The sequence below is a fragment of the Lissotriton vulgaris genome, chromosome 2_1 (assembly GCF_964263255.1).
Source record: "Lissotriton vulgaris chromosome 2_1, aLisVul1.2, whole genome shotgun sequence".
Taxonomy (NCBI): Eukaryota; Metazoa; Chordata; class Amphibia; order Caudata; family Salamandridae; genus Lissotriton; species Lissotriton vulgaris.
Window position 1 is genome coordinate 1,330,200,062 of NC_141687.1, and position 23,480 is coordinate 1,330,223,541.

Consider the following 23,480-nt stretch of genomic DNA (forward strand, 5'->3'; position numbering starts at 1 on the left):
ACTCACAGCCAAACCCTGTGCTGCAGAGCAGTGTCGGGATTGGGCAGAGAAGGCAGGAAAGACGCCCTGCTCAGACCAGGGAATCTGTGGTGGTTTCTTCGTCGGGCTGGAGAAACCTAAGTGCGCATGTGTGTTTTTGTCAGCCAGGAACAGCCAACCAAACACACATGAGCATTCACGGAATGCACATACACTCCTCTTACACGCTCCCATCCCCTGCCCCCTCCCTGCACAAATCGTTTTATTTTTCACTCACTGGCAAGGCAGTGGGGCGACGTTTCTCCACCATTGCGAAGGAGCCGCCACTGAGCTCTTTAAACAAAACATGACCAAAGCTCACCACTTGTGTCTAGGTTCCGAAAATATTCTGCGGTTTTGTGACTATATGACCAGTGATCTTACACCATAGCATGTTAGCTCCAGGTCAAAGCCCCAGTAATAACTTCAATCACAAGTTGCAGAATTGCTGCTAGGATTGAATGGGAATAGAGTATTCCTTTTCAACACCAACACCTCTTTAAGTGGTGTTTTTGCGAAGGTCATGATACTCTGGCGGTCTGTTTTAGCAAGTTGCTCAAGTGCGAAAAAGATTATTACAGTCCAGCAGCCCCGTCAAGTAATGCAATTATGATTCTTCAGTGCATTCTCAGTAGGATTCCATCTTGAGGAAAGCTCAACCCTCAATGTCCTCTCTTTTCGCACACAGGTTTTTATTCTTCTGGGGTATGTTTTGGGCCAGAGTGCAGCCTCCCAGAGGATATTCATTCCCTGATGTAGTTCCTTTCTCCCTTTCATTCTCCAAGCAAATAACTTTTTCCTAAATATATTGTGAACATTTATTTCTTTGGAGCCACTTAAATAAGCAGAGGGTCATCTTGGATCACTGAAGAAAAGAGCTGGCAGTGGTTAGTAGCCCTGCATAGACTTTGAAGCCTCTTGCTTTCTCCCCATAGTGTAGCTTTGCATCATTCATTACTTTCCCTTTTCAGTTCGTGTTTCTCAGTGCCTTCCTTTTAAGCATTATCATTTCTGCTACTGTGAATCACCGTTTTTATGCATTATGCGCACAGATACTCATTTTCCATAGGTAGGAAATGTAAAGAAATTCAATCACTAGTAAATTAAACGTTTCAAATAAAATAACTATATCTGGAGCAATAACCTAATTAACATTTTAATGTACTGAGCTTGGATTAAATTAGGTGTAAGGGTCGACTCCTATTTTCTAAAAAGCTTATGATTTATATCACTTGAGAGCATAAATATAGAATCCTAAAGCAATGAAAAACAGTGGACCAGAGAGAAAAGGAAGTAATACTGGTTAAGTACTATCTCATTCTGCCTACCCTAACTTAGTAATTATTGTTTTCGCTAGAATGTTGTTAGTTTTAGTTTTTCTCTGTCAGTGCCAGCTGGATCCAAGGTTTTCATTGAGGCATATGGCAGCCAGGGGTGTTAAGCCTGTTCCCTCGGTCAGGTTGTTGATCGCCGGGCTCTCATTTTGGGTCAAAAGCACCATCTCATTCAAATGTACAACCTGTTATCAAAACATTTTCACCCTCAGACAGAAACAAGGAGCTGAAACCTATTTCTTTTTAAGATTACCTATAATATTTCAGCCTTGTCAGTGTGAATGGAAGGTTTTCTTTTTCAAACCATGAAAGCTTTTTAATCTTGTTATTGGTATTTCTAGGTATTGTCAGGAACTTATGCCTAGTTCTTTAGGAGCCCCTAATTCTGATTAGAGCCGAGTCTGTTTTTGAAAGTTAGAGAAGTATTTTTGACAGTTCAAAATGGAGACCCTGTCATAGAAATGTTCACAGTGGTTACCTCAGCTGAACCATTGTATTAAGCACTAGGCTCATATAAAGTTTGAGTGAGGTTCATCCAGCTATTTGGCTGTTAGCTTCTTCTGAAACTGGATAGCAGAAGTCTGACACTGATTCTGCATAATGATGGCAGTTTAGCATGCTTCTCAGCACTCTCAGGTTATGCAGACAGGGGAACTGAAGCAGACTTCATGCTCTAACCCAATGTACTGTGGCCAACACCCTTCTCTAGAACTTAAACCATCAACTGGATGATACACGTGTATTTGTTGCTAGTATAATACGAGAAAATGTCCAAGAAGCTAGTACCCTTTTTCCTTACAATACCATCACCTCCTACTTTTCTTACACATCTCTACTAACATACTTGTTTCCTCTGCGAAAGCAGTTCTCATATTGTATCACAAGCGAGATAAGATGGGTGTGGGCAGCAAGATATGTGCTGGGATTTACTTCACATGGTCCTAACAAATGTAGCTTTCACTCCATACGAAGTAGTTTACTATCTAGTAAAATTACTTGATTAAGTTAACACTCCTCACCGGGCATGTTCAGCATGATGCAGATTTGCTATCGTGAAAAAAGACTAACAGGCAGGGCTATTGTCCTTCATACTGTGGGGTGCAGCAGAATGACCACAAGCACTGGTTCTTGCCTGCTTATGTTGTAGGAGGGGTGAGAGATGCATTTGGACCATTATCAGTGCTTTTCCTTGTCTTTTTACTCCATCTTAACCAACTACTGTCATGCTGTAGCAGAAATGTACTGCTTCAATCCACTCTAGATCAGGCGAGAAGACAGCAGAGATCTTCTGCTCCTGTTTCACTGCTGCTGATTCAGCGCTACTCCAGAAATAATTTCTAAAACCATGTCACCTTTCCCTGAGGTATTAAATCATATATCTACTCATCAGTGGGGCCATAAAACTGTGAGTTACTCGCAATAAACTTTCATCCTACTTCATACATCAGTGAAATTCAAAGGAGAGCTGCTGTATCATGTCGGAGTGTCTAAATCAAAACTAAATATTTACATTATTTACACCTGCAGTTTAAATGAGTTTTTACCATGATTCATTAACAAGACATTCTATTCAGACACACCAACCATTATGGTCAATTAATCTGCTTGTTAAAATTAGGCATAGGAAAATACAAGACCAGCTTAATTCTCCATGTATCTAATTTTTATTAAAAGCAAAGTTCAGCATATCTGACAGTTTATTCACTTTATTTATTTCTTTATTCAAAGTAACTTTAAACATTTTTTTTAATTTCAAATAGTCATTTTTGTTTATTTAAAAAAAAACTCAGCGATCGACATTATTATTTAGATTTGAGAAAAGCCAAGTTTTTAGCAAAAGACAGATAGTTCCCAAAATTCATTTCCTCCTAACTTCCCTAACTAATAACCTCATCTAAAGCTCAGTCTCACTCAAAGAAATAAAACATTTAATCAAGGAAATCTTACATAATTTTAAGTAAAGTCAGGGGTTTTAATACACTATTTCACTAACATTATCTATCTAAAAAGCAACTATCAACACAAACTCGGTTTCTGATTGGACAAATTTGGGGTGGATGAGCACGACCTGATCATTTTAACATTCGATTCAGTTATGTCAGCTAAATTTTAAAGGGTCCTTTTTTTAAGGAAGTCTTTAGCCTAGTCACATCCTCCACTTACAACTTTGCGTAGTTTTCTCACGTTCAGTAACTCAAACGTCCATCCTCTTGACAGTCATCAGGACTTCCAGGGCATACTGGCCTTGAACTGTCTTTGTTTATGCACAAGCAGCTCGGATTCAACTCGGACTTGAGCTGCGCATGCTCAGTTCATCATCTATTCGCAGTTAATAGAGCAGTCATATTTTCACTAGGCCTCACAGGCCGGAATGGGAACTATCATAGAGACAAACACAAAATAAGGTTAAATATAGAACTATAGCCCTTCTGTTTACCTCCCCACATACCAAGGTTTCCCTGTTAGTTAATACCTAGCAAACCAGCCACATAGATGCATTTTATACTCACTTATCCTTCGATTTCTGCCACAAATACATGCACAAAAAGCACATTTATGCAGTTTTTGTTTATTTTGAAGCTTTGCATTAATTCACATCACGACAACAACATTTATTAGTTAATTTTATTTTCGCCATACAAGCAAATTAGTATTCCCACGTGTACATGTGTGTGCATTCTATTCTATGTTGGTTAATATTTTCCACTCCACACATTTAATAAAGGTTACTGTTATGAGGGAATGATTTCACGAGTGGTATACAAAATGTTGTTTTCCCACCTCGCTCTATCACTGCTGTCTCCCAGGCTGTACATTCTGCACTATTGTTCTGCTTGTATTGTATTTTTGGTTGCTGCTGATACCTCCACCCCCATAGCTAGACTGCCAGGGAGGATGTTTTTAGAACGTTTTATTGGGGGTATTGGCTTAGATTTAAGGAGTACAGTGCAACTACATAAAATTGGTATAAGGCAATAATTTACTGATCACACCAGTGTTCAACATTATCAGGGTCGGAGCATTATTGTAGCATATTGCGACCAGTTCGAAATTATTGATGTTGCTGGGGGCCCTCCAGTAGCTGTGGTCTGTCTGTCGGACAGATCTAGGCCCCAAATGCTATGTAAACCGTCCATGCATTGAAATAGCTGTTGACAAACTTTTAAGAAACTTAATTTAAAACAAAAAAAAACATACCCATCCTGTTCTCTCTCCTCCTCAATGTTCACATCTTGAAGTGTGGGGAACGAAAGGGTGCTGTTGTGCAGGCTGAATTGCTGCGTTCCGCCTTCCCTCTTGGGGAATTCCAAACAGAGTTGTGATGCTTAGACTACTAATCCTAAGGGGCGACAGGCATAGCTAATGGGTACTTAGTGGCCAGTTAGGGAAAATCCACAATTCCAGCTTAAAGGCCAGTGGCTATCTGAGCTTCTCAGGGAAAAACACTAAAAGGAAGGGGCAAGAGCTCAGGGCACCAGTTCATCATATTTCCCATAATCCTTGAAATCTTGCACTAGGGCATCCCAGTAGGCCGCTAAGGCTTTAAGTATGCACCTCTGCATTCTAGGAAGAATCAATTAATTTGGGTTAACTAAGAGTTCTGTTGCAGGGTTTGTCCACGACTCCACTGATAGCCTAATAAAACTTGTGCAAAGTAGATTTAACCAGCAATAATTACTTTTAAAGTATTTATGATGATGTCAGCTGTATTGCTTGCGAATTGTATCAATGGTATCTTACCTACAGAGATCCTTGATAGTTTTTTTTCTCTCGCCAGGGATTCCTTTCCATTTGATCAGCAGTTTACAATTCTGATGAGATTTATTGTGGACCAGACACAAACCCCAAACCTTAAGGTAAGACACAAGTGGTTTTGTATGTATAAATATTGATCGCAAATTCAGCTTTTTTCTATAATTATTATGCCCTTTTAGGTACATTGTACAGTTGGGAAAAGTCAAAGATTTATTCCATTGCTTTCTGTGAGGGGTATTTACATGTTGCTTCTTTTCAACATCACTATAAAATAGATCCAATAAAGGGTTGTAGCCCAGAATGCTGGTGATAATTTGAATAACTTCTTGTAGGTAGCAAGGACCCCCTGATATAGTAGAAATGCATTTCCTAGGACAGGGTAATACACAGTGAAAAATAACTTCCTAGGCAATGATTATACATAGAACATTTCTAAATGTATGGGTCTAGTTAAAATAACTGATTGTAGCAACAAAGTAATTAAAAAAATACAAAGGTTTATTTTGTACATATCAAGTTTCACAAAGTTAAAAAACTAACATATTCTATATAGGTACAGGATTCCTTTACGGACTGTTACAGTATTCTCATATAAAAACATTTTATTAAAAAAGAGCAATCCTGTGGCAAAATACTTAATCTTCAACGCGCGTTTCGGCGTAAAGTACGCCTTCGTCAGGAAAAGCCACAAATCCTGAAATTGATAAAAAAGACATACTAAATAATAGTTTACATTGTGGTTACTCTACTTTAAGAGTTTGAACCATACTTTGTGTTACATCATTTAACTGACATAAGAAAATGGACACATTGATTAACTCCGTATACCTTCATTTTATATACCTGTTAGAAATAGATTTTAAACATAAATTGTGAGTTAAAGATGAAGAAAGGGTAGAACAAAAAACGGGGAAGGATTTATAGAGTGTGAAGATAGAAATATTGAAAGTGAAGGGATTGTGAAAGCAAGACATCCCAGTTTGACTTATATCTCGCTCAGTGTGGTAGAAGATATTATCTAGAAAGCTTACTATATCGCTTATGGCCAATATTGGTTACGTTACTTAAAATTCTAAATGACTTTATCGGTATTCATGAGACATCCAACATAATATTTGTGAGAAGTTGGCCTGGTATACGATGTCCACTATTCTAGTGGGCACCTTGCACCAGTCCGAACGACCCTTATTGATGGTAGGTTGTAAAGTCAACCTTATAGAAAGCTATCCTAGTGGTAGCTGTGGAGAGCAGCCTTCAGGCTAAGACTTAGAGGCGTGTTAAGCTAGTAGTTTTACCAATTATAATTTCTTGAATGATCATATGAAAGCACACCACACAAGGTATATATCAAATATATATGTATTTATTCTAAACACAACCCCTCTGGACTCTTTGAGGTCAGAGGTAAAAGTACAATACAAGGAACTTAACTGGCATACGATAAGTTGCACAGTATACTTTATGCCCTAGGGGCCTCACAATCATATACTAAAAGAATGATATAAGAACCACTTGAGAGTTAGAAAGCAGGCCTAGGGCCTGTAGAACCGCTGGGGCTACCTGTAACCATCCAAGGTTAGAACGCAGGAGGCCCACAGGGGATTCATGCATTGTCTAAACAAAGCCACGGATCACCATTGACTTTCTATGGAGAACTAACAAGTTACAATTTTAAACATTAAGGGCACTTCTAGGTGAACTACGATGGAACCCTTTTAGACTAGGACACTTCGAGAGACAAGACCCACAGGAGCACCGGAGTACTCGTGTTACCTCACCCAGGGAAGCCGGGTGCATAGGTGTCTTTTGGTGTCTGGTTTCGTCGTCGATTCCTATGGAGAGCTGCGAAGAAATGCTGCAGGCGACCAGAGGAAAAGTGTCCGGGTGGATCCAAGGGTGGATCGTAGATGTGAAGAACCTGAGAGCACCTGAAAGCAGAGGGGACAGAGTCTGGGTCTCTAGCCAGTGACCACGATGGCGAGGAGAAGATGCCAGCGCATGTCGGGTGATTTCAGGTGAAAGAGGTGAAGCTTGACTCTTCAGCCACGAGGAGGATGACCAGGAGCTGGATTCAAGCTGTCCCACAAAGGATCTAGCTGACTGCGGTGTCTGAATCCAGATTGGACCCAACATGCCTTCTATTATTCTATTCTATTATTCTATTAAAATTGTTTATAACGCGCACTATCACCATCGGTTTCTTGGCGCTCATTGACATATGGCGTTGATCCAGGGTGGGGGATTAATCATAAGCAGCTTGAAAGAGCAGGGTTTTTAGAAGTGTACGGAAACAGTCGTACTTAGGGCAGAGACGGAGAGAGGAAGGTAGGGAGTTCCAGGTGGAGGGAGCAAGACAGAAAAACTCAGGCCACCGTGCTTTTTTCTTTTAAATCTGGGGACCTCGAGGAGGTTTAGTGATGCTGAGCGAAGGGCTCTGAGAGGAATGTGACGGGACAAGGCCGAAGAGATGAACCTAGGAGCTGCGTCCGATAGGGCCTTAAAGGTAGTGCATGCCAGTTTGAAAGTGCAGCGTTTGGAAACAGGGAGCCAATGCAGACTACGGAGGAGGGGTGTGACGTGCTGGTGTTTGGGCTGGCAGAAAATCAGGCGAGCAGCCTGATTCTGCACCAGCTGAAGTCGGTGGAGGTGACATGCAGGAATTCCTGCGTATAGTATGTTGGCGTAATCGAGCCTGGAGGTGATGAGCGCAATGACAACCTGAGTCAGGGCCTCTTTGGTAAGAAACCTGCTGATCTTGCGGATCCGCCTGAGGTGGAAGAAACAGGCAGAGGTAACCGCGTTGATATGTGGTCTCATTGATAGATCTTCGGAAATGATCACCCCCAGGCTTTTGACTGAGCTCACAGGAGTGGGTGCAGTCCCCAGAGATGTAGGCCAGAAGGAGGCATTCCATGGGTGATTGGGGCCGCCTACCAAGACGAGCTCGGTCTTGGTGGGGTTCAGCTTTAAGTGGCTGTGGTACATCCACTCTGCAATGGTCAGCATGGTGGACTGGAAATTGATACGGGAGGAAGGTAGGGAGTCTATGGAAAAAATTAACTGAAGGTCGTCCGCATAATTAAAGATTGTGACCGGGGAGTTGCGGAGGGAGGCTAAAAGTGGTTGGAGATACAAATTAAAGAGGAGAGGGGATAGTGCAGAGCCCTGTGGGACACCACAGGGAAGGGAAGTGTAAGGTGCGGAAAAAGTGGAAAGGTGGACGGACTGTGAACGCTGGTGAAGGAAAGATCTGAGCCAGTCAAGGGCCACTCCCTGAATGCCGGCGTTGTGGACACGGTCGATCAAGATGGTATGATCGACCGTGTCAAATGCCGCCGAGAGATCTAATAGGACAAGGGCTTGAGAGGTGTTTTTGTCAGCTCCTTTCCTGAGGGTGTCCATGCCTGCTACTATGACCGCCTCGGTGGAGTGGAGGGGTCTAAATCCCGCTTGTTGAGGATCTAAGAAAGATGATTTCTCTATGAAAGAGCTCAAGCAGCGGGTAACGTAGGTCTCCAAGATCTTTCCTAGGTAGGGAGTAGGGAAATGGGTCTGTAGTTACTGAGTATTGTAGGGTCTGCGTTGGGCTTCTTTAAGATTGGTAAGACTGCAGCTTGCTTAAAGGAGGATGGGACCTCCCCGGTAGAAAGGGAGTTGTTAAGTAATGCTAGCAGGGGGCCTGGGCATGCAAGAAAGGCTCCTTTCAGGACCTGCGGAGGACAGCAATCATTGGGGGATCCCGAGCTGACTTTATGAAGGAGTGACGAGAACTCTTGTAGAGATATAGGTGGGAATTCAGTCAAGATACCAGTGTTTGTAGGGGGAAGAGGAGGAGGAGTAGGAGATGCCGGGGTTGGGATATTATGTTTTATTGTTGTGATTTTTTCTATGAAATAAGAATTGAGCGAATCACAGAGGATTTGGGTCGGCTGAGGTTGGGGGGTGACTCTGTCTGGTAGGGAGAGCTCGTTTACAATTGAGAAAATATCTTTCGTTTTGTTATTTGAATTCAAGATTTTTTGTGAAAAATATGCCGTCTTGGCTGCCAAGATAGATTGTTTGTAAGATTTTAAGGTCTCAATGTAAACAAGTTTGAGCTGAGGATCGTAATGGCGACGCCAGCGGCGTTCAGTTTGCCGCAGGGCGAGTTTGTCTGCTTTAAGTTGGTCCGTAAACCAACGTTGAGCGTCGTGGGGGCGCATAGCTTTAATTGTTTTGAGGGGGGCAGCTTTGTCACTAGCCTGACGCAGCCATTCGTCAAGTTTTTCAGCCTGATTCTCTAATGAGGACAGCGGCGTGGGTGCAGTGAAAGCCAATGAGTCGTGGAAATCAGGCAGATTGACCCTTTTCCAATTGCGAGCCATCTTATTTTTAGTACGGGGGGGAGGACACAAAGTGTGCAGATGTAAGTGAAAAGAAATGAGGTAGTGGTCGGACCAGGCGCACGGGAGGACTGAAGGAGGTGAGATGTCGAGGTTTGATGTCCAGACTTGGTCAAGGATATGACCTTTCAGATGCCTTGACAACAGCAACCCACGCAATATGACAAGATTGGCTTCGGTGCAGACCAGCAAGGTCTGAGGGACTCCTCCTTTGGAGAGGAGTGGGAGCACGTCTGGAGCAACCAGGAAAGCTCAAGAAACAAACGATTGGCCTTTGTGGGGGCTCACTAGCCAATGGACTAGGAACCGCAAAGGCGCCTCGAGCTGCGGTGAAGAAAGGGGACTCACAGGTCACTCGTGGAGTGCTGGCCTCTGTACTGTGGTGCAAAAAGAGCTCAGGCAGGGGCTTTAAATACCCCAATACACAACTTCGGGATACCTCGGGAAGTAGGTGCAGTCGCAAAAATGCAGGATGTCCAGGAGTTTCGGTCCTACGTCTCTCGTGTCCGCTACAGGTCACAGCTTTGCTGGGAGCGCTGGTCAGCGTCAGATGTCTGGAAGTTTGTGGCCTGTGTCGCAGATTCTTCGGGATCCAGCGGGAGCCTCGAAAATGCAGACCGACAGAGATGCAGTTGGTGCCTGTTTGAACAGGGTGGTCACTCCTTGACCACATGGGAGATTTCTTCCGTCTTTCAGTCAATATGGAATGTCGGAGGTCCAAGATACATGTTGCAGAGTTTCATCCGGGGTAATCTAAAATCCTAGGGGCTTGGGTTCTATACTTATAGTAAGTTTAGGGGTTGGACTAACTCTAAGGTCCCTCCTATGGGTGGACCTGGGGTGGGGGTGGTTAAACCCCTTCCCCTTTGTCCAGTTTCGCGCCAGAGCTGTGGCTGAAACCTATTGTCCAGGCCTCCCCTGCCGGAGTTTCGTCCAGCAGCAGCAGGGCAGACTTGTGTCTGTGGAAGCAGCATCTATTTTGTGATGCTGGAACTCTGATTATCTTTTACCGGGTTTGCCAGTAACTACATGTCTTCTCCCTCTAGAAGGGTGGCATGCTACCCCCCTCCCTCCAGAACTGGAGGGGGTAGTATTCCAAAGTGTTTGACACCTTACTCAATGTGTTTTGATAAAGCCAAACCAAAGTTAGCATTAACCGCGAGGAGCACTTAAGAGCATATGGTATAGCTATATCATAGAACAGCTATAAGGAGATGGTTCCGAAAGCTGCAGAGGGGCTCAGCTCATGCTAGGGCGCCCTCTCACACAAAACCAAGCACTCTGCCTTCAGGATTGTCAAAGCCTGCCATAGGAGTGACTTATAGGTTACTATGTGTCTAAGTAAGGGGTGCTTACACCACCTTACGCAGGCTGCAGGTGCAGACTTGTGGTGTCAGTTTGGAAGGCTAACCAGGGGTGGCACAATACATGCTGCAGCTCCTGGTAGGCATCTGGGGTCCCTATGCCCTGGGTACCTAAGGTACCATATACAGGGGCTCACAAGGGTGCCTCAGTAACCAATCTGGTATGTACCTAAAGTACATTGTATCAATTTAGAGAGAGAACAGCTAGGCTGTGGGCCTGATTAGCAGGGCCACAGCCATACTAAAGTCGAAAAACAAGTGAAGCACAGCAAAAAGTGGGGGTAAACATAGGAAGCAGACCCTTCTCTCCTACAATATTCATGCTCGTAACATGTAACCTCTCAAGCACCCATAAGAATGAAGGTATACGGAGTTAATCAATGTGTCCATTTTCTTATGTGTCAGTTAAATAGTGTAACACAAAGTATGGTTTAAACTCTTAAAGTAGAGTAACCACAATGTAAACTATTGTTTAGTATGTCTTTTTTATTAATTTCAGGATGTGTGTCTTTTCCTGACGAAGGCGTACTTTACGCCGAAACGTGCATCGAAGATTAAGTATTTTGCCACAGGATTGCTCTTTTTTAATACGATGTTTTTATATGAGAATACTGTAACAATCGATAAAGGAATAATGTACCTATATAGAATATGTTCGTTTTTTTTTAACTTTGTTAAACTTGATATGTAAAAAAATAAACTTTTGTATTTTTTTAATTACTTTGCTGCTACAATCCGTTATTTTAACTAGACACATAAATTTAGAAATGTTCAATGTATAATCATTGCCTATGAAGTTATTTTTCACTGGGTAATTTGATTAACGCCACAAATAAGTGGACCTCAGCTTGACGAGGCTTAGACAACTATATGAAGTCTCTAGAGTTAGAGATTAAAAGCCTACCAAGATGACGAACTGATGATCATGTGTAAAAGTCTTACTTGGAAAACAAAATCTGTATATGATCAGCTGGAAGGATGTGCCAGTGAATTAAATGTAGATTTCACAAAATTCAAAACATTGCAGAAAACGTATAGAGTAGACTTTTCAGAAAAAGATATTGAAAATATGAATACAGCTGGAAGAATAACTCAAATAAAAGAATTATTTGTGCCGCTAAGAAAATGAGGAGATGTGAATAAGTGGAGAGTGAAATGGGCAAAGAAGAAAGAAGAGGCTAGCGATAAATCTACATCAGAGAAAAAGAAACAACGGTAAATTAATTTCCTATGAGAGAAATACCAGGAGGAGGATATGTGCATGTTCCTTGGAGTAGACAGGACATTCTATCATTTACGAATAATTTTCCCAGATTGAGAGAGAAACCAGTAGAATGGCATCGACAGGTAGACAAATTTGTAAGTATTATGGGTTGATCTGGATGGATTATTTGATATAGTTGTGCCAACAGACTTATGGACTGAATGTAAAATATCTGTAAATTGGCAGAGGGAAGAATATCCTCGTGATAAAGTGACAGGTGCTCCGTCACCTGAGGTAATGCGCAGGTACGAACAAGTAATAGTATTTGTGAAGAATAAAATTCCACCAAAAGAAACCGATTGGGTTAAGATAGACAGAACTACACAGGAGCCGAAAGAATCTGTACATTCATTCTATGAAAGATTGTTGTTAGTATTTAAGCAATACAGTGGATATGAGGAACTGAGTGAAAAGGACATGAGTCTGTCAAGTCAAATTTCTTTATTCGGTTTTGATAGGTGCAAAAACCATAAAAGTACATAAGACAATTTTTGAGCAGCAGTACATTTTAAATATTAAGAATTCAATAAGAAAGTTTTTTTTTTAAATTAAAAACAGTTCATTGTAGAAATATTACAATACATGCAAAACATTTATATAGTCAGTTTTAAAAGCAATAAAAATTCATAATAGGAAGAGATGAAATCCTAGTTATTAGATGTGAGTGCTGCTCTAAATTGGATCTATGTCTGACAATAAATTTCAGGAATTTGACTATTTCCTTCGTTTCGCACACCTCCTCCAATTTTTGCAGGGAGATGAGTGCGGGTTACACCTACGAATAGCCATGATTTTTAACATGGGAATCAACCAAAGGCTTTGTGGTTCATTATAAAATTTACTGATAAATATGATATGTATAGTAGATTGAGTTGAGACGTCGTCGCAAGGGCAAAGTGGTAGTGCTGTCGCCCACATATTTATTTTAGGAAAAGTCACTAATCGAAAAATTAAATTCAACCTAAATCTGGTTAATAGGAATCTCTCGTAGCCCGTAAGGTTCAGGGTTAGGTAAGGTTGAATTCTGAAGGTTATTTGTATTTGCAATGAATACTGGACTGAGGGTTTTCTAGCTTCTTGAGCGAAACACAGTTGTTCCAGGTGTAATAAACATTGCGATTTGAAAGATTTCCTAGAAACATCTGTGATTTGAATCGGGGAATAGAAATATTTTTCCATTCCGAGATCATGCAGAAAGTTTTTAACATATTCAATCCACCCGATTTTATGTGCATGGTCTAAGTGGATACAATCCTGTAGAAAATCTTGGCACAGGGTGGTTTTATCGGATGTCCAGATTCAATGCCAGAGGAGGAGAGGTTTTATTTTGATGGTATCAGTCAAATAGGTGAGTCCCAGTTCCATATGGCACGAGAGAGAAGAAGTGCTTTGGGGGACGGCAAGAAGATACCTTATAAATCTATTCTCTACTTTCTGCAAAGAGTCAATCTTACCATAACCCCATGCACCTGCTCCATAAATGGCAACAGGGACACATTTGGCTTTATAGATTTCCAGAAGTTCCACCGGGGGCCTTCTACCGAACCTTCGAGCAAAGTTTGCCAACGCTACAGTAGCCCTTGTGAAAAGTAGTTTCCTGGAATCAATGGCCTGATTCCAGGTAATTTTATAGTCTACTACTATTCCCAAGCATGGATAAATGTTAGTGTGATCGAGTTTAACACTATTTAGAAAGATTGCCTTATTTTTCTTAGTCCCTGTGCCGGTCGACATGACAAAAGTTTTCTTTACATTTACATGCAAGTTCAGGCTGGTCATAAAGTTATTGTATCTATTGAGGGCGCGTTGTAGCTCCACTGGAGTACGAGCCAGTATAACAAAGTTGTCGGCGTAGAGCAGGGCCGGTATGGGACGTTTGTTAATAGTTGGGAGGTCCTGAGCACCCCTTAACATGGCTTTCTCCAGGCCATTAGCATAAAGCGTAAATACGAAGGGGGCCAGGACCAGCCCTGTCTAACCCCTCTCTCTACATCAAATGGCGCTGTCAATTCACCCCCTACCCCATACCTAACCCGGGCTGTGGCGTCTGAATATAGTTGATAGAGAAAATCAATAAGCGGCTGCTCCACCCCAATCCCAGCCAAAAATTGCCATAGTTTCGAGTGTCTGACGCAATCGAAAGCTGCGGAGAGGTCTACGTAAACTAAATATAAAGCCCCGCCTTTCGCGCCAACATATTTGCCCATTAATAAGGATAAATTGAAGGCTTGTTCAGTAGTGCCCAACCCCTCCCGAAACCCAAATTGAATGTCTGACAGAGTTTTCTTATCTTTCGCCCAAGCCTGCAGGCGCTCAAGGATAACTCGACCCGCAACTTTTCCTAGGGAGTCTAACAGGGAGATCGGGCGGTAGCAAGATGGAAGTTGGCGGTCCTCTTTTTTAAAGATTGGAACTAGGATTGACTCTGACCATGAGTCCACGAGTCCCTCCGCACATCTTGGGCCTAAGTAGTCAGTAGTTCTTTTAACCGGGTCAATTTCTTCGCTTGGGTTGTTTGCCCTTGTTAGTGGAAACGTTCTTGCTGGGTGAGGCCGCTCACTCCTTGTATTGTAAACCAGGGAATTGAGGAGCGGCACGTCAGTGGGACGATTATTTACTTCCTGGGAAAGTTGAGGTTGTTCAACACGATGTGCAATGGGCCCCCGATCATTGATCAGGATGCAAATGCTAACACCTTAATGTATGTAAAAAGGGTACGGATTCCTGTTGTTTTCTAGGGCCCTCTCAGTCTTTTTCAATGGAAGCTAGTCTATGGCCCATCTGATCCAATCTGACTCAAGTATGAGTCTAGCCTTTCTACAGTTAGTTTTTTCAGGAGATCGTTAGAGGGATCCATATTTATCCTGTTTATTGTTTTTTCTTTTGTAGACTGTTTTCTTTGAGCCCTTTTACACCTACCCCTTTCAACTGATTTGCCTTTGTTATAGGCTATTGGTAAGATTGTTTTTGAGTTTCTACCATTTGGTTTTGTGAGCTGTGGTATAGTCCCTTCAAATAGCGGGGTTTTTTGGTTGTTTTCAGGTAATTGTAATGGGGAATCAGATTCACTTAAATCAATACGGTCTGATACATATTGGATACACCCATTTGAAGAATTCCTATTTGGAACCTCTTGTCTTGAATTTTCCATACCCCGCTACATTCCAGATCACCACTTATTCTAGTTGATGCGACCTCCAGTGATTCTACCACAGAGCTAATTTGTTTATCCAATGCCCCCATCGCCCCCGTCAAATAGCCCAATAGCGTTTGTTGGGTTTCACTATGAGGTCTTTTCTCTGTCGTAGTGTTTGGGCTAGGTAACTTTCTTTTGCCCATTGTTGCTGGACTTCAAGGGATTTACGTGATTGAATATTAAGATTACCTGTTTGGCATACAAGTAAGACAGAGGATCAAGCTCATATACCCAGTTATTTTAGCCGGAGAAAAGATGAAGCCAAGAGAATGGGCCCGGCCCAGCCCAGCCCCAACCGGGCACAGACGGGCACGCGCTTCCGCCGCGGGAGGCCCACTGTGTTCTTATGTCAGCGTGTAGCTCCACCCCCTCCACTCCTCTCGCGGAACCGCGCTGCCTGATGGATGTTGTGGTCGGCAGCGCGCGGTACCCGACTTCAGAGGAGTAGGGTGGAAAGCTGCAAGGGTCCCAGACGGCAAAGGAGTCTCCAGACGGGCTCGGTAGGGCAGAAATGCAGGTCAGTCTAATGATGTCCGAGTTCTCCCTCGGAAAGTGGCAGAAGTCAAAAAGTCAAGTGGCCCAAAGTAAATAACGGCGTCCCGCGCCGCGGGAGGCCCGCTGTGTTCTTATGTCAGCGTGTACCTCCGCCCCCTTCACTACTCTTGCGGGACCGCGCTGCCTGATAGATGTTGTGGTCGGCAGCGCGCGGTACCCGAATTCAGAGGAGGAGGGTGGAAAGCTGCAAGGGTCCCAGACGGCAAAGGAGTCTCCAGACGGGCTCGGTAGAGCAGAAATGTAGGTCAGTTTAATGATGTCCGAGTTCTCCCTCGGAAAGTGGCAGAATTCAAAAAGTCAAGTGGCACCAAAGTAAATTACGGCATTTTGTATACAGATTTGTGTATGGGTTGAGACAAGAAGTTGGAGACATGATCAGGAATAGTATGATAGGATGGCAATCAAGTACTGTAGATGATGTTTTAAGAAAAGCCAAATATTGTAGTGAAGAAATCGATGCCAAACAAATGAAGTTAAAAGAGAAAGCCATGTGGGCACACGTGAAAGTAGCTGAACACCAAGTAGCATAATTGGAGAATAAAAATACAGAGAGTCTAGGAAAATTTAAAGGAAATTTCAACAAAACGAAATTGGTAGGGAATATAGAAGAGCTTAAGAAAAAGCTCCCTTGTCATAACTGCGGCAGACTAGGGAATTGGAGAAAAGTGTGTAAGTATCCACCAAGAGTTAATCCCGAAAATACGTCATTGAATACACAGGTGTAGCATGAGGTAATTCAACAGCAGCAGATAGTTACTCAGCAAAGTCAGGTGCCACAACCACCACTTCGATACAGTGTAAATCAACAGAGATAGAGTGCAGAGACAGGATTGAGCGGAGGCGAGCAGGTAAATAGATCGCCTAGAGTGAATGTGAGTTCCCAGTATTGGTTACAAGAGGAAGGTGAGAGTGAGTCGGATGAAAGTTTCTGACGGTGCCTGAGAGAGGGAGAAGAGTGTGTGCTTGGAGCCACTCTTGAGGTAGATCAGTCTGGTACATTTGTAAACGGAAAGGTGAATTATGTAGAAATAACTTTCCTAGTGGACACTGGTGCTACCCTTTCTACTGTTAGATCAGTGGAAGTCCAAAATCTTCCTCTCTCTGGAGAGCAAATCCAAGTTGTAGGTGTAGCTAATAGACTGATTAAAACTTCCCTAACACAACCAGTTGAAGTAGAAATTGGAAATTTCAAAGACATGCATCGATTTGTGGTGTGTGACAGTAGTCCCGTAAATCTGTTAGGACGAGACATTTTGTGTAAAATCAACTGTACCGTATACTGTTCACCAGACGGCTTAGAACAAACGTTCGATAATAGGCAAACGGTCAGAGTGATCACGATAGGAAAGAAACATTTCTTGACATTTCTGTCGTAAAATCAGTAAATGTGTTTTTTAAAAACTGTAACGTGACCGCATCATGGTGCAATATGCGCATGCATCGTGATCTAAAACAAATTGTGTGCTCCGAGCTGGGAGGGGGTGGGGGGCGAGGAGAGGCTCCCTGAGCAGAGGTGTGCTCCAAGACTGCCCGAGCAAAACACAGTCTGCCGGGATCCCACTGTCCTCCCCGTGCACCTCTGTGCTCAGTGCCTGCTTCAGGGCTGTACTGAAGAATTTATTTTCTTATCTGCTTGTTGAAATAAACAAGCAGATAAGAAAAGTCTTCACGACATGCCACAAACAAGGCCATGCTGTCCAGAGGGGTTGTCCGAAAAACGGACAGGGTGGCACCCAAAAACACTCCTTTCCATTGGGGAGCCAGCGTTTACCATAAACACTGACACTACCCAGTAAAAGGAGAGGTGGGTTTAGAATCCCCTTTAGAAAAATGTTTCTTACAATATCTCTCGCAAGGCAGGGCAGCTTCGCTGCCACACCCACGCTAGACCTAAAAAGGTACTGCTTGTCGGAAAGGGACGTTGAGAGACCAAGACATTTTTGTAAGGCTTATAAGGGTCACAAGATAAGGCTTCTAAGGGTCACAACATGAGATTATGTAGCTATTTTTTACCTGAACATTGATGCATTATAATTTTTAGAGTTGCTTCTGAGCTAAAATTATAGAGATTAATACGATACAGATTGTTGAGGGTGATGTAAAAGCAAGAGTGAAACTATGTATTTGTTAGAGATTCAGAAATTACAGAAGGCTGAGGTGGACTTATGCTGACAATTATTTTATGCTGACAATTATTTTGGGTTTAGCATTTTCTATGAAATCAAGACCTGCCTTTAACAGTGGTAACTCAGCCAAAAGTAACATGAGTTCCTTCTCTAAACATTATTCGACCTGCAGATAAAATGAAACGAGACAAAATGAAAGCACATTAATTGAGGTAAATATGCACATCAACTCTAAAAGGTAATGTAGTTGCAGATATCTGGCATTCACTCAAAGTAAACATGCCAACTCCACAAGTAGGTGCTGTTGTCTGCTGAAACCCTTGCATGCCTGCCGTACAACTTATTCCTCGAGTATCAGAGCTGCTGCTGCTCCATACACCTTTTGAGGTTACCCTACTTGAATCTTTCAGGTAAAAGTTGCGATTCTGAAATACATCGAGTCTCTGGCCAGGCAGATGGACCCAACGGACTTTGTGAGTTCCAGTGAGACCAGATTAGCTGTTTCCAAAATTATAACGTGGACAACCGAGCCAAAGAGCTCAGATGTGAGAAAGGTAAGGTTCCACGTGTGGATGGCCTTTGCAAATGGTTCTGGGGGGAGGAAGTCTATATGTTTGGAAGTCTTTGGAATCATTGCTGTGTCATTGCTGTATATAGTGGGACCACCTCACTCCATTTCATCAAACACTCTGTTCTTGGGGTTTTTGCTTCCAAATCATTTATATAACCGGTATGTTCGCATAATTCGTTGAAGTAAAGCAAACAATGACACCGCATCCAAAATGTATAAGCTTGTTACTCAAATTCCCAGCACTGGAAACTGTGTTGGTGGTGACTTGGTGAGGTGGTAAACCTAATATTATAGGGAGCACCCAAAGAGTAAATGGGACCTTGGTTGGGATGAACCTGCTTCTAAAGTTGCACTGTGCTGTTTTTTTGTCATACTGTAATACAAACACTATTCCACATTTTCTAGTTTTGCATTTATTTTTCAATGCAATCACCCTTTTTGGGTCCTCTCTTAATTGTCTTGTGTTTTGGTAGCACATTTGTGCTAAAGGAGAGAAGATGCCTTTAGACGCCATTCGCCAGTAATATGTCCCTTAGATCACAAAATAACTTTTGAGGGTGGATCAGCTTCCAGTTCAGTCACTGACATTAGAAAGTCAATGTTGTTTTCACAATACAGAAGACCACGTCAGCTCTAGTTTAAGAATGTGAGCAGGATTCATGTTATTAGGAAATGTTGGCATTTGCAAAATAAATGAAGAATTAGTTTGAAAAGAAACTTGGATGCTTTTATAATGGAAATGGGTAGCTGTAGTAAGGAAGGTGAATGCAGTGAAGAAAAAAGAAATTACCCTAGTAGCTAGGTAAGAAGGTAGCAGTTAGTGAATTGAAAAAATGCAGAGTGAAGTGGTCCTTAGTGAGATTTGTAAATGATGGCGAAAGAGAAATATAAAAGTTCTTTTAAAAAGCAGGTGACCAAAGTAATTAATGAAAGATATAGGTGTTAGACATATTTATGGAGCAGGCTAGTTCAGTGCATGCCAAACATTTTAGAACCACGAACCAGTTTTTAGAAAAAAAAAACATTTTTCGCGACCCCACATAGTTTTAATGAACATGAGGCCTGTGTTTTTTTTAAATGTAACTACTACATTTCCACAGACATACAGTTTAAATGATGTAATTATATTGCGCTCAAATGATAATGTGTGGAAATCTAGTATTAGTGAATATTTATTATTTGTGCATTAAGAAAAGTGTCTTGATTTATTTAGATTTTATTAAAATCTTTGGTTCTATCACACTTCAGATTTACAAAAAAAGTGCTTAATGTATGCTTTTGATCCTACACACACGACAGGTAGCCCAGGAACATTGCTACATAAGTCACTTTACTTTTCTTTGACTACAAAGCGAGAGAAGTTTGTAAACACCAGTCCCCTTGTTAAAATCGAAATTAAGCAGCAGTTTGTCGAAAGACATTGCCTGACATTTGACCTCTGTCTTTGAAGCACAGCATATGTGACCAGGTAAATGCAGAATTTTAAGACATCTTCAGTTATTGCTTGGACTTTACGATCCACCAAAAATTGGTTCGCTACACACAGTTTGGGAAACACTGGGATACTGAATGGTGAAGATGGGGAATATTTTAAGAAAGTGCACTTGGCTTGAAGGTACTTTTTAGCCATTGCAGTACAAGACAGGGTAAGAGTTAGTGCTATTATATAAAGAGCATATACAATTGTGATAATGCAGACTGTTTCGGTTGTGGTTTGTGAAGCTGGTAACAGGTGATCCAGCGGGCCAAAGGAAATTCAGTCTCATATGTACAACTCTACACCACGTTTCTCACCATAATTTATAAATCTAACACTAGGCCCATAGGTGATTTAAGACATGAATTGACCAACTGAATCATATGACCTAATTAATCAAAACACTTTCATAAACATTTAATTAAGTCAAAATCATAGGCAATGGATTAACTAATGGTAACTTTAACGAAACAAACAAGACCAGCTTTTCATTTCAAAATCTATTTTATTGACTTTATTATCAAGCAAAGAGCATTTTCAGAATTAAATTCTTTTATTTGCATTTTTATTAAGCAGCATTATTTATTAGAAAGGCACATTAGACTGTCAGTTTAAATCAAAATCAGCATGAGAAAATCCTTGAACATTCAGGAACTCATTCCCTAAACCCTATTTCCCTAACTAAACTAAAATGAACCTAAGGGGAAAAAAGTTAAGTATGGAAGTTCTTACGTGAGAGGAAAGTCCGTCAGCATCTCACGAGCACAGGAACAAGCCAACAGTGCTCTTTCCAAGGGGGCAATTTTTATACCTTTTCTCTGTCTAAAACTAACTAAAAGAATACAAATAACCGACCAACTCGAACCATGATTGGTCAAGAAATGTCACTCCATGAAGTCATTCGCCTTTCACATTGCAAAAATCACGTTCTCTAAGAGCGGCATTGTCCTTTGACTACGTGTGTCACAGGCTCTTCCGAAGCTTGCAACATTTAATAAAATTGTTCGTTGCTTCCTCCGTCCAAGCTTTTCCGCCGCTACACATCCTGTCCTTGGCAATGAAAGTTTATACAATGATTATCTCAACGCTCTGCACAGCCTAGCTTCCGCATGTGTTTTTCAAAGAATTATGAAGAAAATTTTTCTTTCATTCTCTGTTGTGCAAGGCCCAACTCGACAGGACTTCGGACATCCATTTTAGAAATAGGCCTCAGGCCTCTTTTAGCATGACTCTAGTATGCAAGGAAACACAAGACATCAATTAATTCGAGAAATGATAATTATTCTGTTACCCACCCCCTTTGCTAATGTTAACCCATTAGTCTATGTTATCTGGCTTTATGCACAAATGACAAACAAAACACAGTCACATAAAATGACACGACATAAACAAAAGCACATTTAAAAAAATGCACATGCTATTATTTGAAACAGCCGCAATTAATGTTTGACAAAACAAGAAAAGAAATTAATATATTATTTAAAACGTAATGACAAACATGACAAGAGCACATATAATTAGTCCCATATGTTCGTGTAGGTGCACATTATTCTAGGTTGAATCAGTACAAAAACATGCAACACTCGTTAATGTATTATAAATTATAGGAGTTTAAATCCGCAGACACTTTCTAAATTTATTTTTAAAGACCGCTTCATCACAGGCAATGTATGAGGAAGCGTTTTGGTGGCTAGGATGTATCATTGATGGCTTTGAGCAGCAAGGCAGAGGTTATGATTCTTAGGGAAGATGATTAAGGAAGGGGCTGGTTAGTGGAAGTTAGGGAAACGATTACTTGGTGGTTTGCAACCTAGTTGCATGGTATTGGGCCATGGGGGTAGATTTTGGTGTTTTAACAATGGGTTTATTACATACTTAGTAGATGATCTGAAAAGAATTTTGATGGCAACGAGACAGGATAAAGTTGATAGAGAAAGTTTAATGAATATAACTGTCCGTGTGGAGCTTTGCAGCTGCAGATATTTGTTTCAAAGTGCTCTACAAAGCTGTTACTTTTGATCAGTTTAATGCTACTCAAATGTTTGACTTCAGCATTCAGAACTTGGCTTACTGAGTTGTCTTAATAGTGGTTGCAGAGTGAATTATCTGATAGTTATTCTTGATTCTTAAAGGTAGTACTGCTTAGCGAAGAAGGCATGGGGATTTTAAATTTAATGTGGGGGCTGTGTAGTAAGTTAGCTAATGGTGGTTAATGGATTGAGCTAGTTAGTAGTCCGAGAAAGAATAAAGTGGTTGTGGTAGTGAGTAAAGTAGGCAGTTGTAGTTGGTAGTGAGGCTAGTTAGAGCTAAGTGATGCTGGTTTTGTAAAGGAATTAGCGCTGACTGGGTTTATCAAAGGAATCAAGGCTATTGCAAAGGAAAATTATTAGTGATTGTTTAGGAAAAGGAGTAGATTCAAACAGTTACCATAGGGATCTTATTACATTGAATTGCATGGAATTATGTAGTGAAGGAAACTGGTAGTGATTATTGAAGTGGTCATTTTTTTTAAGGTTCCAAAGGGTGTTACTGTTACTTATAAAAGCATCATGGTGTCAGTGATTTCGGAAATGGTAGTGTTCTGGTTTGGGAACTTGGAAGGTAATGTGATGAGAGCAAGGTGTTCTTTACCATTTATAGTTTGGAAGTAGGGCTGTGGTGAAAGAGCTAGGTTGGAGATATTTTAAGAAATAAATGTGATTGTAGCAATTTTGAAAGCAGCTAGGTCTGGGTGTTTAAAGGAAAGTTGACTGCTGGCAGGTAGGGAATGGATTGACGGCCAGTAGTTCAGTAGGCAGTGGATGGCGTTGATGTTGTAAAATAAGTCATGTGTTGTTGACTTGACAAAGCTATGAGGATTGGGGTTGGTTTGAAAGTTGTGTGTATGATTGAGGGTGCTGTTTGGTGGAAGGAGGTTGGTAGTATTAGGAAAGAGGTACGTACGTTTAGTGCCAGACAACTGAGAAGTGAAGGTGTGGGATGGAAAGGGAAGAAAGTCACAGAAAATACTACCTTAAATGCTGCCATCATATATTGAAATTAGATTGGTAGATCATTTAGTATATCATTTCTACCCCAGTACCTACAGGAAATTGTCAATGGTGTGACTTTAGAGTGCTCTCAACTTAATTACACTTTTTGACTGCTAGACAATGCAAGGGGTGTTGTGTACCAATGTGCAGCCACGTAGCTCAGCTCGCACCTTTTTGCTTCCAAGCAAATGAGATGATCAGGATGAGAGTGATTCATATCCAGTACTTTTCACAATTTGATGACAGTTTCTCAAAAGAAAATGTGTTATTCTATATCTTCTTTAGTTAGGTCTAGTTGAATTCTTCACTTCCAAGGGACTGTCTTTTTGTACTTTTGGATTCTTAAGCCTACATCTCGGACTCTACAGGCATGATTATGGAGCCCAAGTTGACAAACTGATTATA

General features: G+C 41.5%; 1 protein-coding gene across 2 annotated transcripts in view; it reads left to right on the forward strand.

Moving 5' to 3' along the window:
* The window catches only part of CLASP1 (cytoplasmic linker associated protein 1), a 1,635,412-nt gene that overhangs the window by 1,069,037 nt on the left and 542,895 nt on the right, over positions 1–23,480 (forward strand). For both annotated transcript variants that reach the window (XM_086957100.1, XM_086957101.1), the window contains 2 exons: positions 5,131–5,209; positions 18,406–18,549. In XM_086957100.1, coding sequence (XP_086813226.1) covers positions 5,131–5,209; positions 18,406–18,549 — 223 coding nt within the window. The remainder of the gene's footprint in view (positions 1–5,130; positions 5,210–18,405; positions 18,550–23,480) is intronic.